The sequence below is a fragment of the Strigops habroptila genome, chromosome 2, assembly GCF_004027225.2.
Source record: "Strigops habroptila isolate Jane chromosome 2, bStrHab1.2.pri, whole genome shotgun sequence".
Lineage (NCBI taxonomy): Eukaryota > Metazoa > Chordata > Aves > Psittaciformes > Psittacidae > Strigops > Strigops habroptila.
Genome location: NC_044278.2, coordinates 101172661 through 101187218, shown reverse-complemented (window position 1 = coordinate 101187218; position 14558 = coordinate 101172661). Strand labels below are relative to the sequence as shown.

Here is a 14558-nt window from a genome sequence, read left to right as displayed (position 1 = left end):
TTTTTTTCTTTTTTCTTATGAAAATCTCACCTATGATGAATAATGAATTAAAAATGTTTAATTTTATTTAATATCTGTAAAAGACTCCCTACCAGGAAAAAATAAATTTGACCTGCATAACTTGATGTATCTGATAGAATTTCTTTGTATTTGCAGCCTCCTTTGTTAGTCTGAGAGGTGGGACCACAACAGTGCTACATGAGTTTTATTTGCAAATGGAAGATATGTATACTGTAAAGAAAGGAAGCTTGGTGGTGTTCCGAAACTCTGTGTTCCTTATCAGAAAGCTGATTATTTTCATCTTTTCGGAGATGGAAATTCTCAGTGGGGCAGTTAGAACAACAAACAAACACAATCTGAGTTCGTATGTACAATAGAATTCAAGATAAAGATTTATTTCCTCCTTCCTCCTCCCAGCCCTGAATATAGGATTATAGCGCTATTTTTCTTAACAGTTGGAGAACATTAGGTTTTGTGGTGGAGTTCCATATTTCTAGGGAGGTTGTTACAATGAAATTTCTCTTCTATTTGTGAGAAACCAAAACACTGATTACATCTCAGCAAAAGGTTGGAGGTTTGTTTTTTTCCTTACTGACTTGCTGCATAGGGAAACATTTGAACATGGGTGTATCTTAACCATTTTGAAAGTGAAAAGCCTTATGTTAATCCCAGCTGTTGTGCGCATGATCTTTGTGACGTGAATACTTCTGGAAACTAGCACAGAACAGGGAAATGGGAGAAAGGGCAGGAAACGCTGCTGAAACTTACAAAGGAAAACAAATGCAGATGTACATGTTAAACAGGAGGATTCATAGCTTTTATATTGTTATAGGCATAGAAATGGAAGGATAACTTAACACTTTTTGTTCCTGGTAATGAGCATGGACATAGAATCAGAGAGAGAAATGTAGCATAAAAGTTTTTATTTAATTTGCACTAGAATTATTTTTTTTGAGGCCAGTAACTTATTCGGTGATTCAGAATGTCAGCAACAAGCAGTTGTTCTCTGAGGCAAAAAACAAGCTGTGGTTGCTCACTCTCATCTCCTGTTTTTCCTCTCTTCAGCCCCCTGCAATATAAGGGAGGTAGCAAATACATAAAATAAGTCTAACACCCCAAGGCAGTCTGGCTGATCTATTTCTGTTGAGAAAGTTTTAAAGTGTGAAGTCTGCTACCAGGTTACAGTGATAATAAATGTGCTTGCCTGAACTTGGAGTGAGAATGATCATTTATCACTCTGAAAAGATTTCCATTCATTTTCAAAATCCCCTCTCTGGCATGCCTAAGGTACCCTACTGTATCCGCTTCATCTGTCAGGAAGAAATGCAGGAGATCTAAAAGCTGCAGAGCTTTGAGGAAAGGTTCAAGCTGGGTTCCATGCTCTTGGCCTTACTGGCTTAAAAATACAGGAAGTTTATGGCTGACCTGGACATTGCACTGTTTGTCTCTAGTGAGATCAGGGCGTACCGAATGGCTGGGCTGGTAGGAGGGCTCTGTGTGGAAAGTATTTGATGGGAAAATACAGACCTGGCTGGGATTCAAGTCTACGCATACCCAGTGTGTAAGGAATCGTTACCTATGGCACTGGCTATTATGCTAAGAATCAGTTTTAAGGGCAAAAAGGCATGCCTTACATGTTAAGTAAGGCCAAGAATTTGTTGCTATAGTTGAAATGTGAAGAATCTGTAATTATTAATACAGGTCTAATTGCTGTGGAAAGAGTGACAGTGCAGTGAAAATTTTATACAGACTGCTGGGTTTCTCCTCCTTTTCCTGGTCACCATTCTGTGGCTCCCTGGCATCTAGAGGTCGAGTTTCAGTCTGGGGTGTACCGGTGGATATCGCAGCCAGTTGTCAGACCTGCCCCATGCTTCACTGGGGCAGGTCTGACATTCCTGTGGATGGTTTCTTCTTCCTTGCTCCAGGATCCATGTGGGGTAATATTTTTCTTTGACAACAGGTTTTACGGTCTTGATCTTTCTTTGTTGGTATGCAGCAATATTATGTCCAAATTTCCTGTCTGTATTGTGACATTTATGCATGTTAGATACTACTTCTTTGTTCCCTAAAGCCAGTTTTGTGCAGCTCCCGGTCTGCACTTCTTTGTGGGTGATGTTCCCGACGGGTGAGTTATGTGTAGCTGTGGAGTCTTTGGTGCCAAGGCTGTGCCCCGCTCATGTCACACACCTGCACTCTGGCACCCTGTGTCTCCACTCCTGGTTGCACAGATTTCAACCTAGGAACCCTGTCCGCGGACTTTCTGTGAAGTTAATTTACCATTAAGAATTACAGACGTTATTGGTTTGGTAACAACTGCTGGATGATCGGTAACGGCGGCGTGGAGCTACGCTCGCCATGCCTGTTCGGGCTGGGCTGATCAGTCCGTGACCGTCCGGGGCTGCCTGAGCTCCGAGTGCCCGGGGACCGCCCGGCACCGGGGAGCCGCCGGTGCAGCTGCCGCCCGCCAGAGGGCGCCGCCGCGCCGCTCCGCCCCGTCCCTCCCCCCGGCGGTGGCGGCCGGTCGTGCCGGGCCCTGGCGGGGGGGCGGCACCGCCAGCAGCCGGAGGCCGCTCGCCCCGCTCCTGCGGCAGAGGCGGGCCGCCGGGCGCACCGAGTCCCGCTTCTTCGGACCCCGTCGTGCGCCTCGGCGGCCCGTGGCGACATGTCTCGGGAGCCCGGCTGCAAGCGCTGGCTCCTCGCTGCGTGCGCCCACCTCTTCTTCCTTCTCCCGCTGCTCCGCACCCGGGGTGAGTGGCCAGGGGCCGGGCCGGGCCGGGCCGCCATGGCGAGGCGAAGGGAGGAGACCCGGGGCGCTCGGCCCCTCCGCGGCGGTGATGAGGGGAGGAGGGCACGGGACGGAGCTGGAGAGCTGGGGGTGCGCCGGTGCCGCCGCTTCCTCACCCGTCCGTCCCGCCCCGTGGGGGAAGCGGGCGGGCAGGCGGCGGAGCCCCTTCGCCGAAGTTTGTTGGAGAGCCGGGCTGCAGCGCGGAGCGGGCGGCGCGGGCTCCCCTCAGCGGCCCCCGCTCACGGAGCCGGTGCTGGCAGCGCCCGGACCGCTCCCCGCCCTCCGGGCCCCCCTGCGGGTGGTGCGCGGGGAACAGGGCGGCCCTTCTGCCCCGGGCGGCGCGGGGCAGCCCTCGCTGTGGAACCCTCGGGAGACAGCCCCTCGGGTCAAGGGGATCTTCTCTGAACAGCCAGCTGAAGCCACTCGTGCTCGGGTTGGGATTAGCGCCTCGCTGGGCGGAGTTGCTGAGGGTGGGTGGAAAGGTAACACCGCCTGGGTAAAATGTCAGCGTAGAGAAAAAATACTGTATTACTGTGTCCTAGAGATGGTTCTAATGTGTCTGGCCAGGTGGGAGAAGATAAGGGTTAGTAGCGTGTTGGCAGTTGGATCGCTACAGGCTCTTGGAGTTAGGAGCTGTTGCCGTGAGTGTAGGAAACAGAAATAAATGTTTATATCTGTTCTATTTCTCATTATTTCTGTTCCTGAATGTTTCCATCTCTGTCAGTAGAGGCTTGTCAGTTCGTTCTGAGCCTTTGGATTTGATTCTCTTCCTCTGCTGTGGCTTGTGGATCAAAATCCTGCAGGGGAAACTTGGTACAAGTAAATCCTGATTCCAGGAAAGTAAAACTGTGATATTTTTATTTTTCTCATGTAAACCCCTTTTTATTTTACCTGTGCAGCTTGGGCTTTGGAGGAGATCTTATACTCCACTGCTCTTCCTAAAGCTGTGTTTCATTCCTTCTGGGGTGAGTAGTTTTGCTCCAGTGCTTCAGCAAGGTACTGTAGCACTGGTAACCTTGAACAGACTGTCATCACAGTCAGAGAATAGCAGCTTCAATTTTCCCTCTGTGTGTGTGTGTATGTGTATTTATTGTACATACATACCTACCTTCCCGCAGGTAGAAGGCAGCAATGGTGAAACTTGAGTTTTTGCTTGTGCAATTACCTCTTGTTTAGTACGTCTCAATTAATGCTGGTATACAGTTTGTTCACAGGACATTTATTGCAGTATCATGGCTTTCTTGTAGTTTTAAAAATATCTTTTTAAATTAAAGTCTTTTCTTTCCTAAATACCCCATGCTTTTGAGAGGACCAATCAGCCTTGCTCTTGGAAAACAGAAATAATTTGGATTACATTTTGCAGAACAAAATAGCTTGTCTGATGACAGTTAAGTCATTTCATACATTCTGGCTTGCAGGTGGCAGCTTGCAGAATGGGAGAATGTATTCAGATGATTTTGTTTGGTCTAAATTCTGGACAATCATAAGGGATAATGATGATACTTCTACTGCTTTTCTTTGCTTGCCTTTATAATAAAGATACTAGTGCACACAGCACTCGTTTAGACATTTCAGTGGTTTGCAGTGGTGATTTCAGCTGCCTTCTTCCCATATGTACCATTAGTGTAAAGAAATTTAGTAAAGAAATAAAATGAGTTGCCTTTATGACAAGCTTCAGATGCTGGAAATCTTGCATCACCCCCTCCACTTTCTCCTTTCCCCTTTCTTTAAATTGTAATTAGAAATATAAAGAAATTCTATTTTAAATATTTTGTCTGTTTGTACAACATAATCAGTGGCTTTTATTATTTGAAGTGGTTATTATTAGTCGGGGGTTTGCCATACGTAAGTCACAGAATCATCACTTTTTTGTAGCTCATTTAAACTGACCCACAGCCCAGTGAGGTGACTGGAATGACTCTGGGGTCAGTCAGCCTCAAATAAGACTGTAAAAGAGGAAGATAACAGAAGTGTTGCCTTTCTGCCTCAAATGGATTTCATCTGTGAAAGGGAAAGAATGAACTCCTCAGTTTTTAATATCCTTTGCACTCAAAGGGTGTAAATGTTTGGAAGTTCTTTACACTCAAATGGGTAGTACTGAAGAAAGGATTACATGTACATTTATAATGTGGTATTATATCACCATATATGTTTATACAGTATATTGTATTTTAATACTACAGTATTTACATCCATTTTCCTAATAGTTTGTTGGCACATATTCCTGCAGTTCTGCTGCTAAACAATGGTAATAAATGATTGAGTTTTACATTCTTGTGTTATAAGCAAGTCTATTTACTTGAGAAAAAGAAATAGCAATTGAAGCTGCTTATATTACATTCTCTGATAAAATTTCCAGATTTTAAATGGATCCAAAATGTTGTCTAGCTTTTTCAGTGGATTTTAGTTCTGCTTTCAAAAGAAATAAAGATAAGATTGATGAAGATAAAGAGCTTTATTTCTAAAATGTCTTTCCTTTTCCTACTTATCCTCAGTTCTTGAGCATTTAGCAAAAGGAGGGGAGGACTGGCAGTTGATACATTCAGCTTCTCTCTGCTTGTGCCAGATGATGTGAATAGCTGTGTGTGTTAGCAAACTTCAAAGTATGCAATGCATCAAATAATGAAATAACAAAAACAAAATTATGGGGTGCGTTTAAGACAGTGTCTTGCTGATTTTTTTCTGCTTTAGAAAGCTTTGTTTGCACGAAATCATGCAGTTAATCATTCTAGCCTTTTTGGTTACTGTGGTGCCTACGCAGTTCAAACTTCTACCAGCTAATCAGTTTCTTCTCTCAATATTTATTTTCTCTGTGCTCTGTGGTAAGTCAGTGGTCCCTTTGAGGTATGCTTGCACTGCATCAAAAAACTCTGAGGGACGAGAGGAAATTCTGCATTTAGCAAAGGTACCTCTAGCTCCAGAGATTGATGTGTGTCTTGGGGAATTCTGTTCTGAAAGAAATCTGTTGCAGTTGTCTGAATTAATGATGATGCTTGGACATGCAAAGTTACTGTCTTGTTATAGGAGCACCTAATAGCTCCTGGGCATAGGCCATCCTTGTTTGTGCATGTGCACTGTATGCGCAACAAAAAGATATGCTTGCCACAAAGAGTTTACTTTTCTACCTGCGTTGTACAACTGATCTGGTCACTAGCTGCATGTGCAGTTAGAATTTTTCTATCCGAGGTCCGGTCCTGGGCACACCTTTCTCTTGGGAGTGGATTGTGGGTGGATGAATTAATCTTAGAGATGTCCAGTTGTGCCCAGGCGCTGTATTTCCTGCCTATCCTGTGGCCCGTTTGTTGATTAGTTGTATGCCAGCCACATTTACCAGATTCTTCTGATGCCACCCTTTTGCAGGTAAATCCTTAAAAGAGGGTACTTATTTCCAGGCTGAGTGATCAGGTTGCTCAGACAGAACAGTCCTGGGCCATATGTTAATAAGACTTGAATTTACCCCACAAGTGCATCCCAGTTTACTTGTGAAGACTGCTTTACTTGTATCAAATTATGCGTGCATAACAGATGTACTAATAAGGTAGTAGAGGGGCCACAGCATATTTGTTACTAAAATAAATTCATACAGTCTGCCTTAGTGAAAAGCTTGGTTGCTGTTGAGTGAAGACTGGAGGCTTTTCTTGTAGTGTCTTCAGGGGTCTGCTAATCTGTTTAGCGAATGGTTCTTCAGTAGTTTAAAAATAGTTCTTGTCTTATTAAAATGTGCTAGGTGGAAAAAGTCTTCCTGGAATATTTTATGTAAAAGATAACAAGTTATTTTAATATGTTTATTTGTTGGAAAAGAAGGGGAGGCTGCATGTCTGAAATCACTGGAAGTAAGGATAGTGGTATATAGAAAGACTTCAGCGTTCATCAGGGATATTGGTTTGTTTAATAAATGATACGTGTGAGTGTTGAGGTTGCAGTCTATGTCAGGGCAGCTGCAACAAAAGTAATTTTTAGCCAGGCATGTTTGGCCTCCCACTGTCCTCAATGATACAGAAAGATTGATGTGGGAGGTGGTCCAGGACAGCTGGTTGATTTTCAAGGTTCATCTCCTACAAGCTCAAGAATGGTCCATCCCCATGTGCAGGAAGGCAAGCAAAGATGGCAGGAGGCTCACGTGCATGGACAAGGAGCTCCTGGCAAAACGCAGACATAAAAAGAAAGCATGCAAGAGATGGCAACAGGGTCTGGTCACCTCAAGAGTAATATGGAGAAACTGTCTTGAGAGTGCAGGTATGCTGTTAGGAAAGCCAGAGCCCACAGGAAGTTGAATCTGGGAAGGTATTTTACTTGTGATAAGCAAGAAAAAGGGCTTCTACAGGTGCATCAGCAGCAAAGGGAGACTAGAAAAGATGTGGGCCTGCTTCTGAATGTGGGGAGGGACTTGGTTAAAAGAAGGACAGGGAAAAGGGCAAGGAACTCAAAACCTTCTTTGCCTTGGTCTGTACTGCTAAGACCCACCTTCAGCAATTCCAGGCCCCTGAAACACAAGGGAAAGTCTGGAGCAAGGAAGAGTTACTCTCACTGGAGGAGGACCAGTTCAGGGGACATTAAAATAAACTGGACATACACAAGTCCACAGGACCTAATGGGAAGTACCCACGAGAGCTTGACAGTGTCAATGCAGGCCACTCTTGGTAATCTTTGAAAGGTCATGGCTGAGGGGGGTTCCTGAAGAATAGAAGAACGCTAATGTCACTCTTGTCTTCAAGGAGGGCAAGGAAGAGAATCTGGGAAAACTATAGGTTGGCCAGTGTCATCTCAATCCCTTGGAAGGTGACAGAGTTCTGGATACTATTACCAAACAAGGAAGGACAAGACAAACATATGAAAGGATAAGAAGGTGATTGGGAGACATCAGAATGTTTTTATGAAGGCTTGACTAATCCAAAGACTTCTGTGATGAGAGGACTGCTTCATGAATGTGGGGAAAGCAGTGGATGTTGTTTATCTCAACTTTAGCAAGGAGTTCAATACTGTATCCTGTAGTGTCATACACAAATTGATGAAGTATGGGCTTGATATGTGATCAGTGAGGTGAATAGGAAAATGACTTGCTAGGCTCATGGGCTCTGATCAGTGGCATGGTGTATTCTAGGGGTTGATAATGGCTGCAGTAGTGTTTAGTCTCTTCATTAATGGCCTGGACAGTGGGACAAAGTGAACCCTCAGCAAGTTTGCAGATGATATAAAATGGGTAGGAGGGGTTGATACATCAGCTGGTGGTGCTGCCATTCAGAGAGAACTTACTGGGCTGGGGAAAAGGGCAAACAGGAAACTTGGAAAACTAAGTTCAACGTAAGGAAATGCCAAGTCCTGCCCCTAGCAAGGAGTCACCCCATGCACCAGTGCACACTGGGGGCACACTGTCTGGAAAGCAGCTTTGCAGAGAAGGACCTGAGGGTACTGGTTGGCAACAAACTGACTGTGAACCAGCAGTGTGCCACTGTGGCAAAGATGGCCAGCAGCCTCCTGAGCTGCGTTAGGAAGAGTGTTTCCAGTGGGTCGAGAGACGTGGGTCCTTCCTGTCTGCTCAGCCCTGGTGAGACACATCTGGGGTGCTGTGTCCAGGTCTGGGTTCCCTGGTACAAAAGAGACATGGACATACTGGAGTGAGCCCAGCAAAGAACCATGAAGATAATTAAGGGGAGCACCTGATATATGAGCTGGGGCTGAAGGAGCTGGGACTGTTCAAGCTGGAGAAGAGAAGATTTGGGGAGGATTTTACCAACATGGGGGCAGTAAAGAAGACAGAGCCAGACCCTGTAGTGCCTGACAGCACATGAGGTAGTTGGTACAAATGGAAATACAGGAAACTCTGTTTAAACATAAGAAATAATTTATTTTTCTATTTTTTCTTTTAAGAGTGATTGAACACTGGAAGAGATTGCTTAGAAAGTTTGTGGAGTCTCTGTCCTAGGAAATACTCAAAACCTGACTAGACAAGGTCCTGAGCATCCTGCTCTGGTGGGGGTTGAACTAGATTATCTTCAGGAATCTTTTCCAACCTCAACAATTCTGCAGTTCTGTAATATGAAGATAAAGTAGGTTGTTAAAATAATCCCCTGAAGAGGAATTATCTGTGCTCTCAAAGACATAATATGCAATAGGTCGTTTTTTTTCCCCGGGTTATCTGAGTCTGGTATGATTTGTTTCAAGGATCATGTGCATTAATATTTTATAAATCTTAGAAGCAGTGTGGCACAGGTTTTTGAATGTTGCAGTGAGAGAGGCAGCATCTTTGAGCAACCCTGGTCTAGTGGGAGGCATCCCTGCGCATGGCAGGGGGATTAGAACCGGATGATCTTTATGGTCCTTTCCAACTGTAACCATTCTATAATCTCTTGTGAATCACAGTTGTTTCAGGTCTCTTGTGCTGTTGCACAGCTACGTATCAAAACCTGAAAGTTTGGAAAATTCTGCTTGTGTTCAGTTTTGCAAATAAGCTGAATTTATGAGGTAATATTTCTTCAGGTTAATACTATGTAATTAACACATTTGCTGTGGTAAACAGTGTTTTGTGTTGATCTTGTAATTAGGATTGTGTCAAGTAGATGATGAGGGTCTGGTTTGTGTAGGGGAAGATATTCCTTATTTGGAGCTGTAAGTCCTGTTACATTGGAAGAGGAGGAAAATGATCAGAACATGCTGTCAGCAAGGGATATGATAGGCAGATCGAGGTTTTCTCTATGCACTTTTGAAGTTCAAAACATTTATTTGAGGACAACATTGGGGGGAACACTCCTATTCATACTCTGTTTTCTTCTTCCTGTCTAAATGCCTTACTGAAATGTGACTATGGTCAACGTGAGTCTAGTGTTTTAGAATTTTGGGATGTCTGGATCTAGTGGTGTGATTTGAGATTCAAATTAGTCAGGACCTGAAATGTAATTGTGAAACTCAACTCCTAGACACTTGATGAAATTTGGTCTCCAGTTGAAAGAGCATAGGGATATAGCTAATGAGAGATGGAGCGTCACAGCCTTTGGACAATCTTGTCTTCTTGCTTTCCTGCATTCCAGGTTTCTAGCCTCTCAAAGGAATTGACAGTTGCTAGTAATTAACTTTAAATTATTACTGCTTGAGATTGCTTTCAAACTTGCAATGAGACACTTCACTGAATCTGTTGATTTTCTTCCTGCCCCAGTTTTTAAGAAACCCATCAACTTGACCATGATGAGTAGTATCTTCAGTTCCTTCCGAATTATAGCAACTTACTTGCATTTGCATCTCTTTAGTACCTTTAAGAAAAAGATTCCTTCTGAAGACCCTTAGCAAACCTTTCCTATGTTAAATGGAACTACTTTTACAAATGAGCAAGCTGAGTCAAATGGATTAGATGACTACATCAACAAGAAAAGACTCACAACCCAGAACCCTTTTATATGATTATTTTTCTAATACAAACCAGAAGTGTATGCAGAAGGTGATGTCAGTATAAAAGGTTTAAGATAATGCTCAGACTGTACAAATAGCTCTTTGGGGTCTCTGTTCTTTTTCTAGGTGTTTATTTTCTTACACATTAACAAGGTTGACTGTTGTTCAAAGATGGTATTCCAAGCATGTGACAGCCATCTTAAAGCTTGACAGAAATTTCTGTCAGGTGCTGTCAGTTTCTGTGGTTCCAAATGAAGCTTTGGTCCTCCAAATTTAAACCTAAAGATAGAGTCAAGTGTAGGTGTCCCTTTATGCTGTCGTCAAGTGAACTACTGGACTGAACAGATTTTATTGTTTTGTTTTGTTTTTTTAATGGGATTTATTTGTCTTGAAGCCAAGATAAATTGGCTTCACATCAAAGAGTGATCTTTTCAGCAGTGTATAGGAATAGAATTGTCAGGCAGCAAAAGTATAAATTCTGTAAGAACGGACTGCCTTATGTTCATAAAGATTATTACAAATATAGTAACATTGAATGTGAAAATATTCCTAAATTTTTTTTCTTTTGCTGCAGAACTTTGTCAAATGTGAAAATGAACTCCTATAAAATGAAAAAAGTCTGCTTTTTCTTTCAGCTTTTGCTGTAAGTGTAATTCCTGAAGGTGCAGAAGATGAGACTGAACTACCAGTGCTGCAGGTAATAAATTTTAATTGCCGGAGCTGGAACATTTTACAGACATTATAAAATCATCTAGAAGATACCAGAGCAGAAGGCTCAACATCTGTGACATTGATTATTTTGATAATTGACTTCAGTGGTACTATATGTCATATAATGTCTTTCTGTTCTGTGTACCATGAGAGAGACATTTAAAGGGACAAAAGTTGCGTGTAGCACTACTCTTCTAGTATTACTAGGATCTTAATTTATACCATGGATTCTTAGCATTGATAGAATAAACTTACACTTGGCATGTTTGATTTCTTTCCTATGCTAGATTTTCTGGCGTATGCTGACATTTGTGTGAAGAGAATTGGGTTTGAAGGGTTTTGTTGTGGAACAAAATTATAATTTAGAAAACAATTTATTTTCTTTTTTTCTAGGGTCAGCTGAAGAGTGCATTGGAAACTTGTAGTTAAAAAAGACCATGGCAATTTTGCCTTGCTTCTGCAAATTGATAGTGTTATTGCTGTTGAGAATAGGTTTTGAGTAGTTTTTATTAATTAAGATATGGGGTTTCCTTTCTTCTTGGTTTTGTTAAATATGTAATACATTGAGAGGAAAATGGCTGCTTCTCTGCTAAATCAGCATTATTACATTTTTCTGCCCAAGCCATGGCTCAAATAAAGCTTGCATATGAAATTTCAAACGAACAGATTAGAAACTAATGATCAGAAGTAGCCTCAGCGTTAAATAACATAATAGGTGTTAGGTGTGTATGCATGTGTGTCCTTCAACAGACTTCTAGCTAACTTTTTTTTTAATATATGTATATATGTGTAACAGATACGTATGTACGTATAGAAGAGGCTTAAGGGAGGAAAATAGAAGTCTGGAATGAATCAAGAGTTAGAATCTAAAAATGCCATTCAGATCCAGTGATCTCGCAACAAATGCAATAGAAGTATGGTCAGAGATACATGTTTCTAAACAATTTTTGGTTTTGATTATTGCTATATCTACAGTAATTTTCATAGATGAAAAAGACCTCTGTTGCAAACTGCTGATCTGCTGCAGTGTCTGGGAGACTACATAATGTGATTCTGTTTTCATTATTTGTAAGTTGCTGCTTGTCAAATTCCATTACTGTCTTAATCTAGCTGTTTAATGTTATGATTCCTATGTAGGATGTAATTGATGAAGGCTTTCCTCCTATTTGAGAGTTTCAAACCTTTTCTTAGATGAAATCAGAACTCTTAAGGCCAAAATACTTTTTTTTTCCTCTCTTCCCCCCCCCCCCACTCTCCCCCTTAACAGGGATGCAATAATGGGCAACAATTGTTTTGCCTTAATAAAGGTAACTGTAAAATACAGCTTGTTCATTACACTGTGTACCACAAAACACATACTTTTTTTTTAAACTAATTTTTGCAATTAATTTTTGCATAGAAAATTAATCTTCCCCTTTTTTGTATTATACAGATTAACTTTAAAATGTGTGTATATTATGCTGTAAGATGGCAGTACTGTGTATAGTCATCAAAATAACTTAGTCTTATGAGAATTTTTTTCAACTTTATTGATTTCAACCATATTTCATCAGCAAAAAAGGGTCATAAGCATGGATGCAGTGCAGTCACTCTTGAAAAGGTTTTGCAGATGAGTACCAAGGAAGTTGGAGCTTAGGCATTTCAGCGTACAAGTTCTGAACAGAGGAAGAGATCATCTGATGCAAGTAGGACTAAAAGGATTAGATGTATATGATATTTTAAAAAAGGGGGAAGGAAAAAATGTGTTTATAAATAGAAATTAAGTCACAAGGCTAGGAAAACTGCAAAAGAGCTTATTACTGAGGAGTGCCTTGTATGGCATTTCTATCTGAAGGTCTTAAAACACTTGAACCAAGATAAATCCCACAACATCCTTATTCAATTAGTAAAGATGATCTTGATTTTTACATGTGGAGAAAGCAAAGCACTGAGGTGCTGTTACCAGGGAGAAATTGGGCAAGAAATGAAGGCTCTGTTTTCCTTCCTGTGATTTTTGTAGGAAGCTATTTCTCCAGTTCTCTCTCTCTACCAGTAAGCAGTTCTTAAACAACACCTTTCCACCCAGCCTCAGTTACGTAGAAGCAATTGAGTATGCTTCTAGGATATTTTTGTGTGTGTCTTGGTTTCCTGGTTAACAATGCAGATGCAGTGTCATTGTTGTCTGTTCCTCAGCACTCTGCTGAAATTCCATCACAAATGTATGTAGATGATACCTGAGTAAATCCCAGTGAAATCATGTTATGTGCAACAACCTTTTCATACTTATTTGTCTTGATATGTTGATTCCTTTAGGAGTTGTGTTTCAATAGATGCTTGATAGTGGATCAAATGAGTAAGAGTGTGCTGGGGCTTTTTACACACTGTAGTATAAAGCTTCATATTCCAAACTTTGTGCTCCGGAGATACATGTGTATATATATATATATTTATGTATATATAAAGACATGGCATTCTCTTTTTTTTTTCTTTTTATTCTCTTACTGTATTGTCTAAGTAATAGTATATAAACATGTAGAATATCTGTTTCAATTCTTGATGATGAAAAGCTTTTTACGTTAGTTTTTATTAGTTTTTGAGTTAAAACCTCTGTGTATGCATTTACAATCTGGCGAATGCTTTGACTCCCTGTGCGTGTTTGTAGGAATATTTGAGGTTTTGTTTGTGTCCTTATTTTGCTTTTTCTCCTTTCTTCTAGAAGTCTAAAAAGAGTGGAACAATTAGTAAAATAAGCAGAGGTAAGTACTGTATAGTCTGTATTTGTTTTCAGTTGTGGCTGCCGTTTTAGTGTAAATAAAATATGGTTATGCTTTGAAAAGTGACTGTGTGAACAGTGCCTAAATGCTCAACAGCACTGTTAGTTAATTGCTGATTCCCAAATACTTCATTTTTTTTTCTTTGCTCATGTAGTCTCATCAAAAAGAAGCTTCTTGATCTTTATGTTTGCAATTCTTGTAGTTAACCAATTTTCTGAAAATGTGCACTTGCACTGTGAAACTGATTTATTGCTTTTTGTGGTCCACAATATTTTAAAATCAAATTTCATGATACTTAGTAGCTGTTCTTGTAGAAAAAATTAGTACGAAACTGAATTTTACCATACTACTGGGCTTTCATGGTACTTGTAATAACTAGTGTTACTATAAATTACTTGTAATAACTTGTACTAACTTTGTAATATCTAGAAGCAAGTACTTAAATATTTTATGTATATTTAATAAATTTTTACTGGACATATGAGAGAAATTATGAGAAAAAAATTCTTCAAGCTTCTGCCTTTTCTGAAAAGAAGTCTGATGCCCTTCCAGCAAAAAGTTTACAGACCTGAGATAAGGACTTGCAGTCTCTGCACTGTAGCCTAGGGCCACCTCTGCTTTACTATAGCAGCTCCAGTCTTAAAGCAACTTGGACTCTTATGGTACTTCTCATTCTTCTAAAACCTGGGCGCTTGGTTCTGCTTGTTCTTAAAGAGCCAGCTTAACCCCATCTCTGTTGTAGCAGTTCCTGAGTAGTTGTGTGTTCATTCTGACGTCAAAGCTGAACACCGAGAAGATTTGGCATACTTTTAGTGCAGTTGCTAGCAGAACTTTGAATGGTTCTGAGAAGATCTGGTTTTTGTTTGTTGGCTTTTTTGAACTCAGTTGCAAGCTATGGCCCTGACACAGATAAGGACTTTTGTGGAAAA

The 14558-nt window shown here is 41.2% G+C and overlaps 1 protein-coding gene across 1 annotated transcript in view; it reads left to right on the top strand.

The window, feature by feature from the left end:
• Positions 1 to 2545: 2545 nt before the first annotated feature.
• The window catches only part of B3GLCT (beta 3-glucosyltransferase), a 56326-nt gene continuing 44313 nt past the window's right edge, over positions 2546 to 14558 (top strand). Inside the window, exons 1-3 of the mRNA XM_030476876.1 lie at positions 2546 to 2747; positions 10801 to 10862; positions 13572 to 13611. Coding sequence (XP_030332736.1) covers positions 2663 to 2747; positions 10801 to 10862; positions 13572 to 13611 — 187 coding nt within the window. The 5' untranslated portion in view covers positions 2546 to 2662. The remainder of the gene's footprint in view (positions 2748 to 10800; positions 10863 to 13571; positions 13612 to 14558) is intronic.